Source organism: Oryctolagus cuniculus, chromosome 20 (assembly GCF_051225735.1).
Source record: "Oryctolagus cuniculus isolate XC-2025 breed Fujian yellow rabbit chromosome 20, ASM5122573v1, whole genome shotgun sequence".
NCBI classification, from domain to species: Eukaryota; Metazoa; Chordata; class Mammalia; order Lagomorpha; family Leporidae; genus Oryctolagus; species Oryctolagus cuniculus.
This window is the reverse complement of record NC_142886.1, coordinates 42,126,306-42,147,467: the sequence shown is the minus strand read 5'-3', so window position 1 is coordinate 42,147,467 and position 21,162 is coordinate 42,126,306. Positions and strand designations below refer to the sequence as shown.

Sequence of the window (21,162 nt, the reverse complement as noted above, 5' to 3'; positions counted from 1 at the left end):
CACTTTCTCACTCCTGTTCCCCAGTTTCTCCTCTCGAGCAAGGAACAGCCAAAGATGTATTTCCTTCCTGCACCAACAGCTTCAAACACGCCGTTGACGCTGGGCGTCAGGGGAACCAACAGAAGTTTCCTAGCTTGCATCTGCGCGGTGAGCAGCTTCCGGTAAACACCACGGGCAAGGCCAGCGGGGACCCAGGCGCTCAGACTGCCTGACCTGAAAGCAAATGAACTCACTTCCTGCCCACAGCTCATGGCAGCACGGGCTCCCCTGAGACAGGAACACAGGCTCAGTCTCACACGCTCAGTGCCTCCCCAGGGAGGGATGGGGTTCAAAGTCAAGGGCAGAAGGCACCGCAGTCCCACAGCATCCGCAGGAAGCAGAGAAGTGCAGAGGATCTCAGTGGAGCCTGGCAGCTTTCTCTCCCCTGGTCGGCTGCGCCCCGGCTCTGGGCAGGCAGGGGCGTGGACTTCCCCCAGCCTGGAGCCAATGCCTTCTGACTGCTTCCGGTTTACCAAGGTCCCACCTCCACGGATGGCACCAGGCCACCAGCCCCTCTAACACAGGGTCCAAGGCAAAACTAGGCATGGATTCCAAAATACTTTTTGCACCAATTGATCTTTTCATTCCGTTTCCGCCCGGGGGTTGGTGCTTTATGTAAAACTGTGCCCCTCCTGGCATCTGCCCCTCCCTGCCCCTCCCCCAGGGCTCACACCAGACAGGTTTTCCTTTGTACAGCGTTCCTTGGGCCGTTGCAACGCTCCTCTTTCAAAAACACCTTGTTCATTTTAGGTTTATGTATTTGAAAGAGAGAGAGAGCTCGCCCACCCACTGGTCACTGGCTCGCTCCCTGCATGCCGGCAATAGCCACAGCTCCAGGTCAAGGCCAGGAGCCCAAAACTCAATCCAGTTCTCCCACATGGGTGGCAGGGACCCAGGTACCCGAGCCATCACTACTGCCTCCCAGGGTGCACCTTAGCAGGAAGCTGGAGTCAGATGCCGAGGCGGGACTCGCACCCAGGCCCTCCAACATGGGACGTGGGTACCCCGGGAGGCATGGCAACCACTGCACCAAATGCTCGCCCTTCAGCTCTCCTCCCCGTCTTTGCGATGACAGATTTCACTGCGATCGCCTTCACTGTCCACTCTGATAGCCATGCCCACTGGGAGGAGGGGCCAGGACATCAGAGAAGTACTGCAAAGCCCCAGACACCCCCAGCGTGAAGGCAGAGGGACCTAAGTGAGTATGCACGCTTCAAAGGCAGGCAGGGAAGTAGCCTCCTATCAGAACCCCTGGCAGCATGTAATCTGAAAGGCAGCACCAGGGCCAGCGCGGTGGCACAGTGGGGTAGGCCGCCACCTGGGACGCCAGCACCCTGTATTGCAGTCCTTGTGTTCTGCGTCCTGCTAATGTACCTGGGAAAGCAGCAGATGATGCCTAAGTGCTTGGGCCACTGCCACCCACTGGGAGACCAGGATGGAGCTCGGAGCTCCTGGCTTTGGCCCAGCCCAGACCTGGTGCTGTCCCTATTGGGGTAGTGAACCAATGGATGGAAGATTCCCTCCCTCCCCCGGCCCTCTTCCTCCTCCTCCTCTTCTGTCTCTGTCACTTTGTCTTTCGAATAAAGACAACACCATGAAATAACGGTTCTTTCCTTGCCTGTGGAAAGCAACAGTAACATCAAGTAATTTCCCATCCAAATCTTGTGAACGTCTGTCTGTCCCTAACTTCTTCAGGATATAGCTGCCTCCCTCCAGGTTGGAGAAGAGAAACAACAGTCGTGGAGCCGTGGATCTGGACTGTGCGTGCATCACGCCAGGTGCCCCCCCAGCAAGCATCCAAAGGCAAGGTGAATGCGGCCGCCTCAGCAAGTTCATGGCCATTTAGATCCCACCGAGTGACATTTTTAACTCAAAGTACATGAAATTAACAACAGGTTCTTTTCCAGGAACCTGGGTCGAGGGAACACTGTGTCCTCCTGAAAACGCATTTTAAGATCCATCAAAGCCAGCACTAAGCAGCAGGGCTCTCCCCGGGCACTGGCATTTACATGCTGCCTAAAGGGCTCTAAAGGATTAGGCCGTTCATGTTGTGCCTTAAGATCCTAGAGCTTGCTGGAATCCCCTGGAAGTAGGATCCGCCGTCATCTCCCAGCACGGCACGGCTGCCCTGTGCTGTCAGATTCAAGTCGACGTGGCCCTGGGTCCTGAGGAACCCCACCCTGGAAAGAGGCAGGCGCTGGGCTGAGGACGGGTGTCACCCCAGGGGCCCCTTCTGTGGACACTCGGCCACCAAGAGTGGGAGGAGAGTGACAAGGCATGGCGGCGGTTCCGTGGCCACTCCCCTTCCCACCGTGGCTGGCCTTGGGAGGGGCCCGGGCTGAGCCACGCCGGGTGCCACAGACGTGAGGAACCTGTTCCGGCAGCCCAGGTGTCGGGGCTGGGGCACAAAGGTGTTCCTGGGTCTTGGAAAACTTCAGGGAGGAGAGGAGGTGTCAGCAAAGTCGGGTCCTTGGGACCCCTTTTGATTTCCTTCCTGAACTCCTGCCTCCAGCAACGGCACCAGCTCTTTCTCTAAAAGGTAGCCCCGCGCCCACTGCCCCAGCGCCCAGCCCTGCTTTCCGGGCCCACTGTGCCCCTCAGGAACCCCCAGTGGCCTCTACTGCCCCAAAGATGAGGCCAGCCTCGTCTGGCATGGGACTGCCACGCGACTTCGGCTGGCCGACTCTGCAGCCACAGCGGCCTCCATGCAGGCTGCACCGACTCGGGCCTGCAAACACCAGGCGTGTGTTAGCAACAGACACAAGGCCTTGTGACAGGTGCATGGACCAAAGGACAACCGCAGCAGGGCCCCTGGGCCTCCCCGCCCAGCCCCTCTGGGTGCAGAGGCTGTGACAGAGGAAGTGATGCAGGCTCGTCCGTGGCTTACAGCTTGTCCCCAGCCAGGACCCTCTGACAGGCAGGCCGGTGGCCTGAGCAAGCTTCCTAGTTCAGGACTGACTCACAGCCAAAGCCCCAGAGTCCTGATGCCATGGACCCTAAACACCACCATGTCCCGCGCTTCTGTGAGAAAGGCGACACAGGTAGGAAACCCCCCCCCCCCAGCAGGTGGGCTCTTGTGTTACTTGTACAAAATCCCAATTTGCAACACTGGATAAAGCCAGACGGAACTTTCTAGAAATCTCCTTCATTCCTTTCCAAACTCACCCTGACCTTGTCAGCCCCTCCTCTTAGGAGTTCCCCTCCCCCCAGCCTCCGCAGGTCTCCCACACCACCCCTCCCCCACTTTGTCATCTGAAATGTCCCAGGCCAGGGCTCCCTCCTCTAGGACCCCAGGCAGCCATTTTCATCCAGCAAGTTCTCCGCCCACTGTCTCCCCCACCCCCCACCCCCCAGCAGGGAGCAGAGCCCTGGACTGGGAGTTAAGGAAGCAGCGCTTGGCTCATCGCAGATTCGTTTTCAAGGCAAACACAGAAACCTAAAAAACTCAAGGCCCTGACAGCTCAATCAGCCACAGATGGTGGCTCCACGTGGCCACGACTCGGGAATCGGAAGCCAGGCAGAGCAGGAGGAGCGGCGCAGACCAAGGCCGATCTCGTGTGGGCATCTGAGAACAGACACCTCCGCCTTCCAAATGCAATCGCAGGGTCACCCGCAGGGCTCCAGAGAATCCAGCCCCTGAATCCCACAAAGGGGCGGAGTTTTAGCCCTTCCACGCCCTGCTTCCCCACACCCAGACTTCCTAAGCCGTGGGCAGCCGGAGATGAGTGAGGGAAAAGCTCACTTTCGGCCCTTGCGCTTCTTACCAGACTCAGGACTGGGAGGGCAGGCGCGAGGGAGGTTGGTGCACCGACAACGCGGGGCTCCCGCAGCCCTGGGGCAGGGCGTGCCATGCAGGGGGCCGACCACGAGCTCTGGGAAGCCGTCCAGATGCCCCCATTTGCTGTCCACACAGCATAGCCACACGAGAAAGAATTCTCACTCCCAGACACAGGATAGAAAAGTGGACTGCAAAATCGCTCACGCAGGGCATAAAACCTCCCTACAGAGACATTCGGACAGGTGCCCTGCACGTCACCTGTTGTGCCAAAGCAACTGTGACACTTCAACTGCGCCATCCAGCGGTGGGGGACGCGGGGTCCTGAGGTTGGGCCCAGCTCCTTTCCGGGCTGATTCCTCCACCACTGTCTTTGATCAGGAATACGGGTCCCGCAGCTGCTACGTTTTTGTCTCTTTACCCCCAGGCCACAGAGGAAGAACTAAAGCATTTAGGGCCACCCAGGCCCACCTGTTCTCCCATCCCCAGTGACAAAGGGACCCCAGGTGAAGATGATCCCGGGAGCATCAGGGGACCACAGAGCAGAGCGGGCGGCATGCGTCTCAGTCTAATTCCTGGCAAGTGATAAGCCAAAACTAGGCAAATAGGACTAGTCTCATCCTGCGATGCAAACAGCTCACCAGAAGCTCAATTAAATTGGCAGCGAGGCTACGTGAGGAGCGGTTTGTTTAGAAATGAAAGGAAGAAGAGCAGTGGGAGGCAGGCACCGTTCAGCCCAGCAGCTAAGACACCGCATCCCACACGGGAGGGGCCCGGGTTCCACGGCTCTGGCTCCCGACTCCAGCGTCCTGTCCACGCGCACCCTGGGAGGCAGCTGGGATGGTTTACATAAGGAGTTCCTGCCACCTACATGGGAGACCTTGACCAAGCTCGGGCTCCTGGCTTTGGCCTGGCCCAGCCCTGCTCATTGTGGGCATTGGGGGAGTGATCAGCAGATGAGAGCTCGCGCTCGCTCGCTCTCTCTTTCTCTCTCTCTCTCTCCCTCCCTCTCAAATAAAACATTAAAAAAGATTTTTTTAGGTAGACATGGAAAAAGGCAGTGACTAAAAACCATGGCATCTGCAGATGATAGGCAGAAAGGGCACTCACAAAGCTCACTCCCTCCAGTCAAGGGGATCCCAACTCTGTGTGCACACGTGGGGGATGGAACTCTGCACACACATCCGGGCAGTCATGGTGTAGACAAGGAGGAAGCTAAACTAAAGGGGAGGAGCTGGAGTCATCAGCTCCTTCCTATCCCCCCCCATTCCACCCAAGGCCCCTCCCCTTGTGTTGGGGGAAACCAGTTTCTACAAAGATGCCTGACATAACCAGTGTGGGGCTGAGTGGCCCCGTGATGGCCTGAGGTCCACTGTGATGTCATTCTAACAGAATCACCACGGCCAACACCCTTCCTCCCATCCCGTGTCTGATGCCCCTTCTAAGGCTTCCCAAAACAAGAAAATGGGTAGCATTCAGATCCCATCTCCAAAGCCCACCATCTATGAATATTCAATTAACCCCCGCCCCAGACCCCACCCACTGTGCCCCCAGCTCTAACTGGTGCAGCTACTCTGGCGCGTGCCACTTTCCACACAGGTCCTGTTCTTCCACTGTATCTTGCTCATGTCTCATCCTTGAATTCTGCCTGCATCACAGACAAGAGCCCAGACATCCCACGACAGACGGAAGCGGGCGAGACAGCAGCTCAGTGGAATCCAGACTGACACAGAATCTCGAATCTTAGCTGATAAATAAAAAGTCTTGGTGAAGCAGCCCTTAATAGCTTCCTTAGGTAACTATTAGCCCTCAATTATGTCTGCAAATGAAGTTCTGGAGGTAGCTATCAGCAGCTCATTAACGAAGTGATTTTGTTTGGTTTTGTTTTCCATCAGCCCTGGCCTGCAAAGCTCCGGGGTAAGCCTGGGGTTTGGCTCTGAAAAATCTTTGATCTAGAGCGACCATTTGCAACACAGTGTGTTTCTGGGCATCGGGGGTGGAGAGCTCGGTTTGTACACGCATGTAATGTGGTAGGGCAGCCCAAACTGGCTTCGGATCCCAGACCTGGACCCCCGACCCTGGTCAGGCAGAAAGAGCGGGATGCATGGCTGGCGCCGCGGCTCACTAGGCTAATCCTCCGCCTAGCGGCGCCGGCACCCCTGGTTCTAGTCCTGGTCGGGGCGCCGGATTCTGTCCCGGTTGCCCCTCTTCCAGGCCAGCTCTCTGCTGTGGCCAGGGAGTGCAGTGGAGGATGGCCCAGGTGCTTGGGCCCTGCACCCCATGGGAGACCAGGAAAAGCACCTGGCTCCTGGCTCCTGCCATCGGATCAGTGCGGTGCTCCGGCCGCAGCGCGCCGGCCGCGGCGGCCATTGGAGGGTGAACCAACGGCAAAGGAAGACCTTTCTCTCTGTCTCTCTCTCTCACTGTCCACTCTGCCTGTCAAAAAATTAAAAAATTAAAAGAGCGGGATGCAAAACCTAGCAAAACACTGGAGCCGAGTTTTCTTACCACTTCCAAAGAGAAAAGTCCTAAACGTGCAAAGCTATCTGGGGTCAAGTTCAGAGCTCTTTCTGGGCCATGCCAGCCCACTGCATCCGCCTGCCATCTCTGCCCCCTGTGACCCATGCTGTCCAATCCTGACTCCCACTGGACCCTCAGGGCTCAAGGCTCCACACCTCCTACGCCCTGGCTGCAGGAGTTGGGACATTCGCCCAGGAATGGAAGCGCCTGGCTGATACAGAATGATTTACTTTCTATCCTCCATCCAGCATTAAAAATGCAACATTTTGAGAGAACATGTAAACAGTGCTGCCGACATCTTACACGGTATGTATATTAAGTAGATTTTTATGGTCCGGAGGAGTTTTCAAAGTTATGTGAAGAATAATCTGAATTTCTGCTAAAATAACACCCCCTAATCCTCCTCCTCTGGTTGTTTTGGTCAAAATTTTCTGTAGGATTAAGCATGACAGGAAAACAACATTACAAGCGCAGTCATTCCCCATCTGGATCTCCTTTTACCCCAGCAGATGGCTACGTCGCTCCTGCATTCTGAAAACGTTAAGTGGATGTGATGTCCCCAAGCCAAGAAAAACAGCCTGGGGGCCACGGCTGTGGCACAGTGGGTTAAGCCCCCGCCTGCAATGCTGGTATCCCTTATGGGCGCTGGTTCAAGTCCTGGCTGTTCTGCTTCCCAAACAGCTCCCTGCTAACGCGTCTGGGAAGGCAGAGGAAGATGCCCAAGTACCTGAGTACCAAGCACTCTATCCAGTGGAGAGACCCGGATGAAGAGCTGGCTCCTGGCTTCAGCCTGGCCCAGCCCTGGCCATTGCAGCCTTTTGGGGGAGTGAACCAGTGGATGGACAATCTCTGTCTCTCCGTCATTTGAAAGGCTAAGAGACAGAGAGAGACTGACAGGGACCTTCCATCCAATCGGTTCACTCCCCAGGTGCTCCCAACAGCCGGGGCTGGGCCAGACCAAAGCAGGTGGCAAGGATCCCCGTGACCAGGCTGCACATTAGCAGGAAGCCAGATCAAAAGCGAGGAGCCGGGACTTGAAGCAGGCACCCTGACATGGCCTGTTGGCACCCCAAGTGTATATGCTTTTTTCCTTTTTTAAAAAGATTATTTATGTATTTAACAGAACGGGAGGGGAGGCAGAGGTCCAGTGGAGCTGGGAACTCCATCCAGATCTCCCCCGCGGGTGCCCAGGGTACGAAGCCATGGGTTGGAGGAAGCATGGAACTCCTGCAAGAGCCTTCGCAAGGTCAAGGTCAACATTGGGTTCATCTTTACAGCTGTAGCAGCCCCCTCCTCCTCGACCCAAAATCCCACTATGGTGGACACCTGGAACTGCAACACAAAAATGAAGCAGCCTTGAGGTGAGCATCACAGGTCAGAGGCAGGTGACTAACTCAGCACCACGCGAGTGGGATGGGCTTACAGCGCGGGCTGCAGGCGACTCTGACTTCTCCGCTCGCAGATCCGGGGACAGGGAGGCTGGCAAATATTCTGGGTTACAGCAGGCACTGTCTCTCCCCTGAGTCTCTCGCTGTAACTCTTTCAGGTAAATAAATAAATCTTAAAAAGAGAGAGAGAGAGGGAGGGAGGGAGGGAGGGAGGGAGGGAGGTGGGGCCGGCGCTGTGGCGTAGCAGGTAAAGCCGCCACCTACAGAGCCAGTTCAAGTCCCAGCTGCTTCACTTCAATCCAGCTCTCTGCTAATGGCCTGGGAGAGCAGTGGAAGACTGTCCAAGGGCTTGGGCCCCTGCACACACATGGGGGGCCCGGAAGAAGCTCCTGGGTTCGGCCTGGCCCAGCCCCCCATCCATTGACCATTTGGAGAGGGAACCAGTGGATGGAAGACCTCTGTCTCTCTGTCTCTGTCTCTGTCTATCTTTCTCTCTCCCTTCCCATCCCCAATCACGGTCTTTCAAATACATAAAATAAATGCAAAAAATTAAGTAAAAATAAAAGTTTGTGGAAACTGGAATAAAGATATAAGCTTATTTTGCTGCAAAAGACCCACTTTTAAATCCATGCAATGTTCATAATACGCATTTTCCGAGAACTTTTTGAAAAGCCCTCACAGGCATGGATTTAAGAGTTTTTTGCACCCAAATACACTCCTCCTCTAATTCTACTTCTCCACGGCTGTCTCAAGGCTCAGACCACCCTGGGCCACACACCCAGGAGGCTCTGGGGTGCGCCTGGAAGTCGGCCTGTGGTCAGCACAGGGGCTCTGGCTGCGTGGACGGCCCGCCTCCTGGCCCGAGCTTCGGGTGGCGCCCAGGCCCTGTTCTCCCTTCCCGGGGCCGGGACAGCAAGCTCAAACACAGCACCCCAGCGTGGGGTGCAGGCCGGCAAGTGCGGGGAGGAACGCGGGCAGGGCGGACGCCATGTGGGTGGCCTAGGCGTCGTCCCAGCTCAGCTGCCCCACCCGGGGCCCATCCCTGGGCTCCAGCCACATGGTCACGGGTGACCCCAACTGCCCCAAGCTGGAGCCGGCTTCCCCTCTACAGCAGCGACACCCCCTCCCTTCCCCAGCCCGGGGCATCCACCACGAGATAAAGCAGAGGGCAGCGTGCCAACGGAGGCCAGGCAGGATCCCGGCGGCCGCGGGCAGCACTTATTAAACACTTGCTGTTGTCAGGCAGGGTTCGACGTCTTACTTGTCTCTCAGATGGGAACCCTGAGACACTGCAGGTAGGGAAATCACGGAGGCTCCGAGAGGCCGAGCCGCTGGTGTGAAATCAGAGACAGGACCCGCAGCCAGCACCGCGCCCGGGAGCTTACAAACCCCTCTAGCAGCAGCCAGCTTCAGCCAGGCTTGAAGAGAGACTGGGCAGGGGGCAGGCAGATGGAAGCTGCGACCCCTTTCGTCACATCTGCCAATGGGTACCTGGTTACTTACTAATCAACCTCTACAAACAGCCCTCTGACCTTGCCAGTTGCGGCTGAAATCCCAGTGTCTTCCAAGGACTTCCCAGAATGCTGCCTCCATGAAGCCACCCAGGATTGACCATGGGGCTCTGAACTTGTTGCCCTGAGATGCCTCCACCTGAACTCACACCCAAGCAGCTCCCTGCTCAAGGCTTCTCGACCAATCAACTCGGTGTCTCCCCCAACACCATGCAAGCACAGGGCAGGCGCCCCAACCCGTGCCGACAACATTTCTAGAAAACAGAGTCGACCCGAGAACCCCCTCTCGTGAAAGAGACCCCGATTCCTGCTGCACCACGCAGAGCCCACCCCTCAGTCCTGAGAAGTCTAAAATAAACTCTAACTGCAGCACCCTCGGGCCTCCGCCGAGCAGCCGGCGGCGCCCCCTTCCCACGCTGACGACTTCGAGCACGGCTGTGCCCCACAGGACTCCGCATGTCAGCACTGAGTTGGAGGGGAAAAGACACCGGGCGGCCCGCCAGAAACACTCCCCGCGCCCGAGCACCACTCCAAGTGCAGTTCTCTGTGTTGACTCGGGTCACATCTCGTGGAGTGGAGCCGGACTCATTAACTGGCTCACTCCAGAGTCATCCCAGCGGGCGTCCCTGGGCAGCCTAGCGCTGGGCTCCTGCAGCTGGGGATGGGGCGCAGGTGGGCACAGATGGCTCCAGAGCCATCCCGAGGAAATGGCGCGCCGCGGGCGTGGCTAAGGCAGGTGCGCCTGCAGCTACAGGCCCAGGTGCACGGCGAGGCTGCCCGGCTGGGCCCTGTCTCTCCTCCACCTTTGGCCCCACCACGGAGCCATCCACACATGGACAACTGAGCCCGGTCTTGCTGTGCACCTCTCTGGGGGAGGGGGAGCCGCCCAGGGACCCCCACACAGTGCCTCCCTGCCCTTGGCCAGGTGTCTGGCTGACAAGAAAGGTCACACATGGTCACCGGCTTGAGCCTGCAGCCAGGGGATGATGCAGAGTGGCACAAGGAGGGCAAGCCGCTCACTCTGTGATGACGAGCGGGGGGCTGCGTAGACGGGGGGGTCCGCACACACCCTGCAGGCTATGTAGACACAAGAGGGCCATGGTCCTGCAGGCTGTGTAGACCTGGGAGGGCCATGAACCCTGCAGGCTGTGTAGACACAAGAGGTCCGTACACACCTGCAGGCTGTGTAGACATGGGAGATCTGCACACATCTGCAGGCTGTGTAGACACAGGAAGTCTGCACTGACCCTGCAGGCTGTGTAGACACAGGAGGGCCATGGTCCTGCAGGCTGTGTAGACACAGGAAGTCTGCACACACCCTGCAGGCTGTGTAGACTCAGGTGCTGAGACAGACAAGGAAGGGTGTCCGGGAAGGGGAACAGCACAGGCCGAGTCTCGGCAGCACTCGGGGTTCTGCCTTCTCCCCCCACCCCTCATGGCACTCGTGTGGCTGCCTCTCCCAGCTGTCACCTCCCCGTGGCACTCGTGTGACTGCCTCTCCCAGCTGTCACCTCCCCGTGGCACTCGTGTGGCTGCCTCTCCCAGCTGTCACCCCCCTGTTGCACACGTGTGGCTGCCTCTCCCAGCTGTCACCTCCCCGTGGCACTCGTGTGGCTGCCTCTCCCAGCTGTCACCTCCCCGTGGCACTCGTGTGGCTGCCTCTCCCAGCTGTCACCTCCCCGTGGCACTCGTGTGGCTGCCTCTCCCAGCTGTCACCTCCCTGTGGCACCCGTGTGGCTGCCTCTCCCAGCTGTCACCCCCCTGTGGCACCCCTGTGGCTGCCTCTCCCAGCTGTCACCCCACAGCTGACTTGCATCTCTCCTGGTGCCCTTTGGGTGTACACGGGCTGTGCATGGGGTGAGGGCCCAGAATGAGGCTGGGGGCCACACCCCCTGCTCAGGGCCAGGCCTTCAACACATTAGGAATCCTCCACTGCCCTGAGATCCCCGGGGGGTCTCTACATGTGACAGCGACAATAACTTGTCAGCTGGTTATCAAGATGCCGGTGAGGCCACAGAATGATGGACGGGGATGGGGGCAGGTGGGCAGCCCACAGTGGTCCACACGAGGCCCGCAGGGGCCCCCAGCACGGCTGAGGAGCCGAGGCTGAGCCAGGAAGGAAGAATCACTGTCTGCCATGCACACCTTCTGACTCAACCCAACTCCTGGTGCCGCTCCAAAGCGCACTTCCTGAATCGACCACTAGAGGGCAGAGTGCCCAAGGCAGGTCCATGAGGATGCCCCAGCCTCTGGCTGATACCTTGCAGGGCTGATCAGTTTCGGTCCCAGGCCGGCCAGGGGGTCAAGAAGAGGTAGGGGGCACTATGTTCCGATCACCGCGCTCACAGCCATCAAGTTTCCTTACCCCGTCCAGGGTGTGCTTCTGCCTGCTGTATGTTCGCTCGGGGCATTCGATGGTTGAAGGTTTGAGAACTGAGCCTGCACCAGCGGCATGCAAAGCAGCAGCACTCACTCACGAGGGGCCAGGCGCAGGCTGCACACCTGACGCGTGCTGAGAGACGAGTCCTCACATTGTCTGTGGGACAGGGACCCTCCGCCTAACAGGAGGGAAAGCCGAGGCTTGGACAAGTTGACTAATCTGCCAAGTTAGACCTTGGACAAGGACAAGGACAAGGTCGGTCTGGCTTCAGGACAGGGGATCCTTGTACCTATTCTTATTTTGCATGTATAGTTTTCTTCTATAAGTGTGCTCTCTCTGTCTCTCTCCCCTCCTTCCTCCCTCCTCCCTCCTCGCTAGAATTTTAAAGCCACTGCACCAGAAGCACTACCAAAAAAAAAAAAAAAAATACAAATCTCCCTTTAAAAATGGACTCTTCCCGGGTGTAGAAAAGGTGCGTTTACTCTAAAAAAAAATAAAATACAACTTTTTTTTCAAAACCCAAACCAAGCACAAAGAAAATGAAATTCACCCAGAAATGATCACTCGTCTTTTGGGCTCTATTTTCACACTGGTTTGTCTTTTTGGAGAGGCAGAGAGAAAGAGGCACAGACAGGGTTCCCATCTGCGGGGCCAGGCCAAATCCGGGAGCCAGGACCTCATCACCCAGGCCGGCGCTGCTGCCTCCCAGGGTGTGCACAAGCAGAAAACCGGAGTCAGGAGTCGGACCCGGGCACCGGCCTCGGGCGCTTCCCTGGGGCACCTGGGCAGCTTAGCTGCGCCTTCGCACTGTCTTAGACGCACACTCATATTCATATCATCCCAGCACTCTGGCACCTGCTTCCTCCCTCCTCCCCCATAACAACCCGAAGCCAAACAGAGTGGCCTTGTGAGCGCGGGCACTGCACTGTATGAAGAGCAGTTTGCACCAGCGCCCGCCACGCCTTCACTCCTGCACCAGCGCCCGCCACGCCTTCACTCCTGCACCAGCGCCCGCCACGCCTTCACTCCTGCGCCCGCGCCCGCCACGCCTTCACTCCTGCACCAGTGCCCACCCTGCGGCAGGGGCTGCCAGCCACGGAGCGGGTGCACTGCACCCACTGCCACTCAGCAAGGACTTGCAGGTCCCTCCCACTGCAGCCACCGGGCAGTGAACACAACAGGCGAAGCCACGCTCAGGGCAGAGCTGGCAACAAGCAAGCTGGGCTGTTCTGGCAGTTCCGGCGCCGTGAAGGGCGCACAACGGAGGAGGGGGCCTCTCGAGTCTGAAAGTCTAAGAAGGCTTCACGGAGGAGGCGACATTCAACCTGGGCCTTGAGAGTGAGTCAAAGGATCCACCACATCAGGGCTCAGGAAGAACATTCCAGAAAACAAGGAGAGCACGTGCAGAGGCCCTGGGGCAGAAGAAAAAACAAGCGAGCTGACCAGCCAGGGGGTCAGCCAACACACTCCCCGCAGACAAGGTGGTGGGGGTGAACTGCTACAGTAGGAAGTCTCCTTCTAGAAATTACACACTTTTTAAATGACCTCGCTTGGGTTCCTCACAGATCTCTGAAAGGTGACGAATTAAAGAATAGACCCAACTGCCTAAAACAGGGGCTCTCCGCCCTAGAATCCCTTGGAAACTGCGAAAGCTCCGGTGCCCGGGCCACACCCCACGCGTGTCACAGCCTCGGGCGAGGGCAGGGAACTGCGCTGTTCCGCAGGCTGCATCTTCAGGGCCAGGTGCTTGGTGCAGCAGCTGAGGCACCATGCGGACGCCCTGGGTTCGAGTCCCGCCTCTGCTCTCCTTTCCAGCTTCCTGCTCAGGCACCCCCCGGGGGGAGGGGCAGGAGGATCCCTGCCACCCATGTGGGAGGTCCGGATGGAGCTTCTGGCTTCATTTGGGGAATAAACCAAGAAACGGAAGATTGATTGATCTCCTCTCTCTCTCTCTGTAACTGCCTTTCAAGTAAACAAAATACATTAAAAAAAAAAAATACTGCGCTGCAAGGGGCCAGTGTTGTGGCACAGTGGGTTAAGCTGCTGCAGCGACCCCAGAACCCTGTCTCAGAGCAATGGCCCGAGCCCCGCCTACTCCCTTTCTCACCAGCTCCTCGCTGATGTGCCCACGAAGGGTACGGCCCGAGTGCTTGGGCTCCTGCACTCGTGTGAGCAATCTGCATGGAGCCCCGGCCTCCTGGCTTCTACACGGCTTAGTTCTGGCTGCTGCGGCCATCTGGGGAGTGAACCAGCAATGGAAGATATCTATCTCTCTCTCTCTCTCTCTCTCTCTTTTATTTATTTATTTGAAAGGCAGAGTGACATAGAGGGAGAGACAGAGAAAGATCCTCCATCCGCTGGTTCACTCCCCAGATGGCCACAATGACTAGTGGGGCCTGAGCCAAGCTGAGGCCAGGAGCCCCATTGAGGTCTCCCACATGGGTGCAGGGGCCCAACACTTGGGCCATCTTCCACTGCTTTCCCAGGTGCATTAGCAGGGGGCTGGACAGGAAGTGGAGCAACCAGGACTTGAACCAGTGCCCATATGGGACGCTGGTGCTGCAGGCCGTGGCTTAACTTGTTAAGCCTAGAACACTGGCCTCTCAAATAAGTCTTTAAAAGAGAGAGTTCACAGGGGAGGGTATCTGAGTAGCCAAGAGACCCACAAAAGAAACAAGAACCAACCTGCAGCCTCTGTTCTCCGGGGAATCATACATTAAACCCACAGGGTCCAGGGACAGGAACATGGTTGGCTGGGGGTGCTGGGAACCCCAACCTGTTCTCTTGTTCTCTGGGGAGCCCGAGGCCGTAACCGCTGGGAAACCATTCCAGTGACCCTGCCCTCCTCCTCTGTGCTCTGCAAGAATACACACACGCATCCCCCGAGGCGTGGACCTGGATGCCCGGGACAGTGCGCCTGGGACAGCTCCGTCCCCACCAACGGCAGCAGCTGAACAAACCAGCCCACCTCTCACACCTGGTACCAAGGAATTCTACAGAACAGAAAGAGAGAATGCTGGCTCCCCACCCGAGATGGGCCAGCACACAGGTGCACCCGCTAGGCTGCATGTTTGTCCCGCAGGCAGCTCAACCCGACGCCTGGGCTCAACCCGACACCTGGGCCCACACCCCACGCCTGGGCTCAACCCGACGCCTGGGCCCACACCCCACGCCTGGGCTCAACCCGACGCCTGGGCCCACACCCCACACCTGGGCCCTCCCGTGTTCTCCCTCTCAGTTGGGCGTCCTCTGAGCTGGAGCTGGGGTCCCAAATGGCTCCTCCCTGGGGAGACTGCGTGCTAAGCTCTGCCCCTGCACCTGTTCCCATCTTTTCTGGAACGCTTCAGCCCAACTCAGCCCTCACGGCCTCACTCTCACCCCAGGTCTGCTCCCACCTGGCCCATCCCCACAGTGGGCGCCTTGACCCGCTGCTCCCACCTTTCCCTCAAGGTCAAGTTCGAGCCCCCGGAAGTGCCCCCTCCCCCTGCTTCTCTCCCAGTGCCTGGGGCCCCCACGTCAGCCAGGACTCAGTTCCCTCTCCTCGGTTCCTGGAGTTCCGTCTTCTGAAATCGCCCTTCCCGCCTCTCTGGCACCTGCTCACTCAGGCGACCCTCTCAGGACATCCCAGGCACCCCACGGGCAACACCGTCCCCTCCCCCCACCAGGGCTCCTGCAGGAGGCGGCTCCAGGTAAAAGCTGGTTTACCTGAACAAGAACCAGGCCACCCACCGTGGTCTGCATTTGGTAGCCCAGGCCTATAGTCCCATTTTACTGACGGGTGCTTAAGGAAGCAGGCTGCGGAGACAGACTCAGGTTCTGACCCGAGCAGTGCTGGGTGCCTGGCAAGTGACCCCTCCCTCCCAGGACTTCTGGGAGGTGCAGCAGACCCCTCCCTGGCACTGATACTGGGCGTGCTCGTGGCAGGCAGGCCACCACAGCCTCCTCCAGGGCCACTCCCGGGCCACAGAGTGCTTTGCCTGGGGGACAGCCCTGGGTGCTGAAGTCTGAGCTCCGCCCCTCCCTGCCTCCCCCTGCAGCCACTCCCACCGCAGGCTGTCACGACAGAAAACACCCCCAGCAGGTGGGTGAGAAGCAACCCCCAACCTAGACCTTGATCCCGGAACCTAAACACTCGGAGCACCTGCGCTAAAGCAGCTTTGCCCAGCCGGCCCTGCAGCAGGAGGATAATCCCCGCGTGGAAAAAGCCGCCGGCCCAGCTGGGGTCAGGGCAGGCGGTGCCTCCCCGCAGCAGCCCAGTGCTGAGCGAGCTAGTCCTCTGACACAGCATCACGGAGAGACCCCGGGCACAGGACACACGCCGCGTCTTCCGGCCCCGCCCCCGGGCACTGCACACTCCTGTCTGCCTCTCCTTCACCTACAGGGTGGGGGTGCCAGGCAGGGGTCCTCACTCTGGGGTGCAGAAGAGACAGCTAGAGTTTGGGAAGTAGCATGCGCCAGGCTGCTAGCTGGCCTTCCGAGCAACCATGTCCAGTAGCCATTCCCAGCAGCCCCTCGTATGGATGAGGAAAGTGGAGCTCAGAGAGATTAAGTAACTTAACCAACATCACACAGCGCCCACTGCTGCCTATGGCCGCTGACCATCAGCAGCCGGCTTTCCAGCTCACTCAGCTGCCCTCTCTGAACCTTGTGGACGATGCACTTGGTCAACACGTGGCTTTTTGTGTCTGGTTCTTTCACTTAGCATAATGGTTTCTGGGGTCCTCCATGTCCTTGTGGCCTCAAGGTTGTGTTCCTTTTCACGGCTGAGTGATACTCCAGTGTATGGATGGCCCAGCTGATGGACGTGCAGACGGTTTCCACTTCCAGCCCCATCAGTGACACTGCTACCAGTCCCTGTGCACAAGCGTTTGTTTGAGCGGCTGTCTGGGGCAGGTGCCCAGGAGTGGAACCGCTGGGCTGCAGCCTGGTTCCAGATGTCCAAACTGCTTTCTACAGGGGCCACCCCACTCCCCACTCCCACCAGCAATGCACAGGGGCTCCCAGTTCCCCACGGCCTTCTGGATACTTCTTTAAGTTGTCATCACCGTAGTGGGTGTAAACTGGTATCGCTCAAACTGTCTCCTGATCTAACACTCCATGAGCCTTGAACAGGTCAGCTCAGCCACGGGGGTCAAAGATCCCGGCGCAGCTCATCCGGCCGACTCAGACCCGGAGGACCCGGGAGCAGCTGGTGGAATCACTGGTGGAACTTCTCCCGCTTCTCTGCTCTCACGACCAGAAGCCCCAGGGTAAGGACCGGGGGAGGGGCAAGGCACAACCTTGCTTCTAATCGGATTTAGCTCACGGCCGCATGCTCCAGGTCGCCCAGCAATGCAAAAAATGTACTCTTTAATCTGTTGACATTTTGTTCCCCAGAGCACTCAAAAAAAAAAACACACGTGCACTTCAGGGCGGAATAAAACCGGAAGAGAGGAGCCAATGTCGAAAGAGAATTAAAGATCTATTACCAAAAATGGGTCAGGCAGGTGAGCTGCAACACGTCGCAGCCATCCGCTGGTCCCTTAACCTTAGCCGTGTGACAATGCTGAGCCACCCCGGCCCTCGAAGCTCCATAAAATAAAATGGAGCCCCAGGTCTCAACTACCCAGCAGGATGAGAAAATGCGGCAGGGGCGGGGGGCGGAGCTGGGTGACCGCAGCAAGGGGCCCCTCCTGGAATCGCTGCCCCCGTGCCAGACACCTGTCTGCAGGAGTGACCTTGGACCCTGCCTGCAGGAGTGACCTTGGATGTGGCAGAGCCCAGGTCAGAAATCTGCTTTTGGCTTTCTGTCGCCCTCCAAGGCAGTAACTGCTCACACATCTGGGACCACACAGAGCTGTGTCCCTCCGGGCAACCTAGAATTCTACCCTGGCCTTGTCTCCCGCTGCCTGGGGGACCTTGGGATAAGCCGCTCCTCTCCTGTGCACCACCATGACTTTGAAACCTGGCGGCTGACGTCACCGGCCTGATGCCTGAGGGACCTGGGGCCAGGGTGGTCCCGGGACTCACTGGTTAGCATTTGCCGCAGGTCCTCTCTCCACCGCTCACGTCTGTCATTCCTGAAGGTTATGTAAATGGCTGGTGTTACATAACTCCACCCTACAGGCTTACAATCCTTTTCCCCTTGGAACAAGGATGCTCTCCAGACCTGTGGGACCCCACCAAGGGCAAAGTGCCATCCTCCCCTCCCCCACTTAGAGGGGACATTTGGCAATGTCCAGGGACTTTTTCACTCATCAAGATCGGGATGGGGGGGGACTGTTGGCACCTCCTGGGTAGAGGTGAGGGAGGGCCGTTGCTAAGCAACCTGCAATGCACAGGACCCCGTCCCCAAGCCACCGAAGCCAGCCACCCCGCCCCTGCCCCCGAGCCTTGGGCCCTGCAGGGAGTTGCTGTTGATGGCTCCTGTCTCCCACTCTGCTCACATGCGGGTCCCCCCGGGAACCCCACGAATGTGGCTCCCAGCAACACTCCTCTTCCGGTTCCAGGGGCATCTGCTGCATTCAGGGGTCTCGTCTCCCTCACCGCCTTTGTTCTAGAACAGTCTTCCTTCTGACGTCTCTGGGGTTGTGGGCAGCTTCTTGTGGGCAGCCCCTGACGTGGACTGGTCTGATGGCTCCCTCGTGATGCTGTCCCCACCACACATCCCAGCGAGAAAGCTCCGCAGCCAACAGAGCCCCCTTCACCCCGCCTGCCCCCCCCCAGCAGGGTGCCCCCAGGGCGCTTCTCTTCTGTCTCAGAATCCCAGAGTCCCCGCTGTCCTTGGACACTGCTGGCGATACCAAGCTGACAGCTCTTAAGGCAGGGAACACGGACAAAAGCCTCACTGTAGGGTGACCTGGAGGTGGGCTCTTCATTATTTATTTATAGTTTTGTTTATTTATTTATTTATTAGACAGAGAGAGAGAGAGACAGACAGACAGACAGCTCCCACCCACGGGCTCACTCCCCTAACGCCTGCAACAGCCAGGGCTCGGCCATGCTGACAGGAGGAGCCAGGACCTTAACCCAGGTCTCCTGCATGGGTGGCAGGGACCCAGCTGCTTGAGCCATCACTGCCACCTGTCAGTACATTGGCAGGAAGCTGGGACTCAAACCCAGACAAGCTTATGTAGGATGTGGGCATCTTAACCACGAGGCCAAATGATGCCCCAAGGTGGGGTCTTCGGATCCCTTCTCTCGGGAGGAATGGACTTCCCAGAGAAGAACTTCCTGGTCTCCTCCTAAGTGCAGCTCGGAGCTGAGCGGGGGAGGAAGCTGCAGCCGCTGTGCCCACGCTCGCTCTTCCTTCTCCCAAGTTGAGGTGGGGGAGGGGAGCCGCTGTGCTGGGGGGGAGAGGAAGGGAGACCTTGACCTTGACCAGAGCTCCTGTTTCCAGTTCCCTCTGCCCCCGCCCACAGTACCCTCTGAGCAGCCTGCAAGACTACCATTCCCACTTCCGCTTTCCAGCTTCCAAAACTTGGTATTTCCTCTTTCTCATCTTTCCGGGTTTTAGTTTTAAAAAACCAAATCCTATGGCTGTTCCCAACATGGGCTTCTGGGAAGAGGGGAGACAGGGGGTGCATCTCGCCGGCTGCCTTAACATCTAGATAACTGCTGGCGCCTCCGGCCCATTTCCCAGAGCAAATTCAAGGGCATCTCTCCCACCAGATGGCTCCAAAGACTGCGAGGAATATACTTATCCCAAAGTGCACAGTGAGCCAGAGGAGTGTCCACTGTCCACTCCAGGTCACACTGGAGCCCCCCCCCCAACACGCCCAGAGCAGGTGCCCAAGGCTCCCAGGGATCACGACTTTGACCTTGACTCCCAGCTGTGGCTCAGACTTGGTGAGGCCAGGAGTGAACTTGTTGGAAACAGGTGAATTGCTCCTGGTTTCCAGGGTTGGGGGAGATGACCCCAAGAGTCATGGTTGGAGTGGGTTCCCAGCTCACACAGCACTCAGGCCAGCGTGCTGTCGCTGGGGAGAGCAGCCAGTGGGGACCCAGCTCTGTCAGCCTGCTGGCTCCCCCCTGGACGGGGAGGCAAGGCTGCCTCGGGCTCTCCGTCGGTCTGAGAACCCACTGTGTCTGCATCAGAATCCCGCGTGTCTGTGCGCGATCCCCATGTTAGACGCTTCTCAGATTCCCTCGGCCAGCTCTCCCTGGGCTCTGCATCTCGTGGACACTTATGCTCCCCTCCACCCTGCGGGAGGCCATTTCTGGTCCCCCTCCCCTGCCGCCAATGATGCCACAGCATGTAGCATGTGTGGGCGACCCCCACACCACTCCCCGCCAGCCATCCCAGTGCCCCATCCCCCACCCCCACTCTCCGCAGAGTGGTGCTGGCCACCCCCTTTCTCCAGCCCTGTATTCCCTCTGGGGAGCGCCCCGCTCCCTCCTAACCCCCCCACCCCTTACTCCTGTTTGCTTCCCAGGCAGTGCAGTGCAGCTCACTACCCGTGGCTGGGGGCCAAGCTCGGGAGGACGCCATCCCAGGGCTTATCAGAGAGCTCAGACTGCGGTGTGGGCTGGGCTCTGCTGCTGGCCGACCTGGGGTCCCCGACACACCTCCCAGCCTGGGGCGGGGCAAGGCATTTTCCCCTTCCTTCCTGCTGCTCCACCGGAAGGTGTTATGGTGACGTAGGGGACTCCCTGACAACCCCCCCAGAATGTGCCCAGCGCACCGGCCTGCTCCCTCCTGCCCTTGTGGTCCCTCATCACCCCAGCGCCCCTTCCTCACCCAAAGCCAGGAGGCCCTGGCCCTGCCTCACTGTTTGCCCACTGTGTGGCTCAGGCTCTCTGATCTTCAGGTGGGAAAGGAGACAGTGGGCACCACCCATCAACTGCCCGCTCCTTCCCCGAGGCCTGGCCCTTGGAGCTGCCGCTCTCAGGAGAAGGTCAAAGGAGCTGGTACCAAGGCAGCGCCTCCAGCCATGATTACTGACCTTCCCCTGCCTCAGTCTTCTCACCTGTAAAATGGGGGTGTTACGGTGCCCATCCCACAAACGGCTGTGCAGATTCAACCTGTTCACACACACGAAGGGTTTACAAATCCGCATGCCACACCGCAAACTCTCCTACAAAAGCTCCTCTCTCAGTGCCTGAATGTGGAGGACGCTCCGTGTGCTCCCGGCACCCCGCTCCCCGCTCCTGCAGTCCGCCGCGGCTGTCTCGGGTTTCGGGGTGAGAACTTACAGTTAGTACACAAGAACTGCCAAGAGCGGCAGCGCCGTGCACTGAGCAATCAGTGGTTATGAGTTGCCACTGTGATCGCTGGGACCTGCTTGGGGACTGCGGTGTCACAGCATGCCCCCCCACCGGCTCCCCCAGATGACTTAAGACCCTGGAAAGTGAGGCTGGCTGGCTGTCACCAACATGCAACACCGCGAGATGTGCCACAGTGGGTGCCCAGCACAGGGCAGCCAGGAGGGAAACAGAACACAAACTGGTGCCAGGGCTCAGGCAGCAGGGCCTGGAGATGACTGGGGAGCAGGGGAGTCTGCCTAAGCCCTCCCGGGCCGGCCCCTGCGCACAGGAAAGCCTTATCCTGCGCGGAAAGCCCACACGTGG

General features: G+C 58.6%; 1 protein-coding gene across 10 annotated transcripts in view; it reads right to left on the bottom strand.

The window, feature by feature from the left end:
• Positions 1-21,162, bottom strand: part of SLC24A4 (solute carrier family 24 member 4) — a 145,185-nt gene that overhangs the window by 82,312 nt on the left and 41,711 nt on the right. Inside the window, exon 1 of one of the 10 annotated variants that reach the window (XM_089322717.1) lies at positions 4,076-4,206. The exons of the other annotated variants lie outside the window; for them this stretch is intronic. Coding sequence (XP_089178843.1) covers positions 4,076-4,115 — 40 coding nt within the window. The 5' untranslated portion in view covers positions 4,116-4,206. Of the gene's footprint in view, positions 1-4,075; positions 4,207-21,162 lie in introns of those variants that run through there. 10 annotated transcript variants of the gene reach the window in all.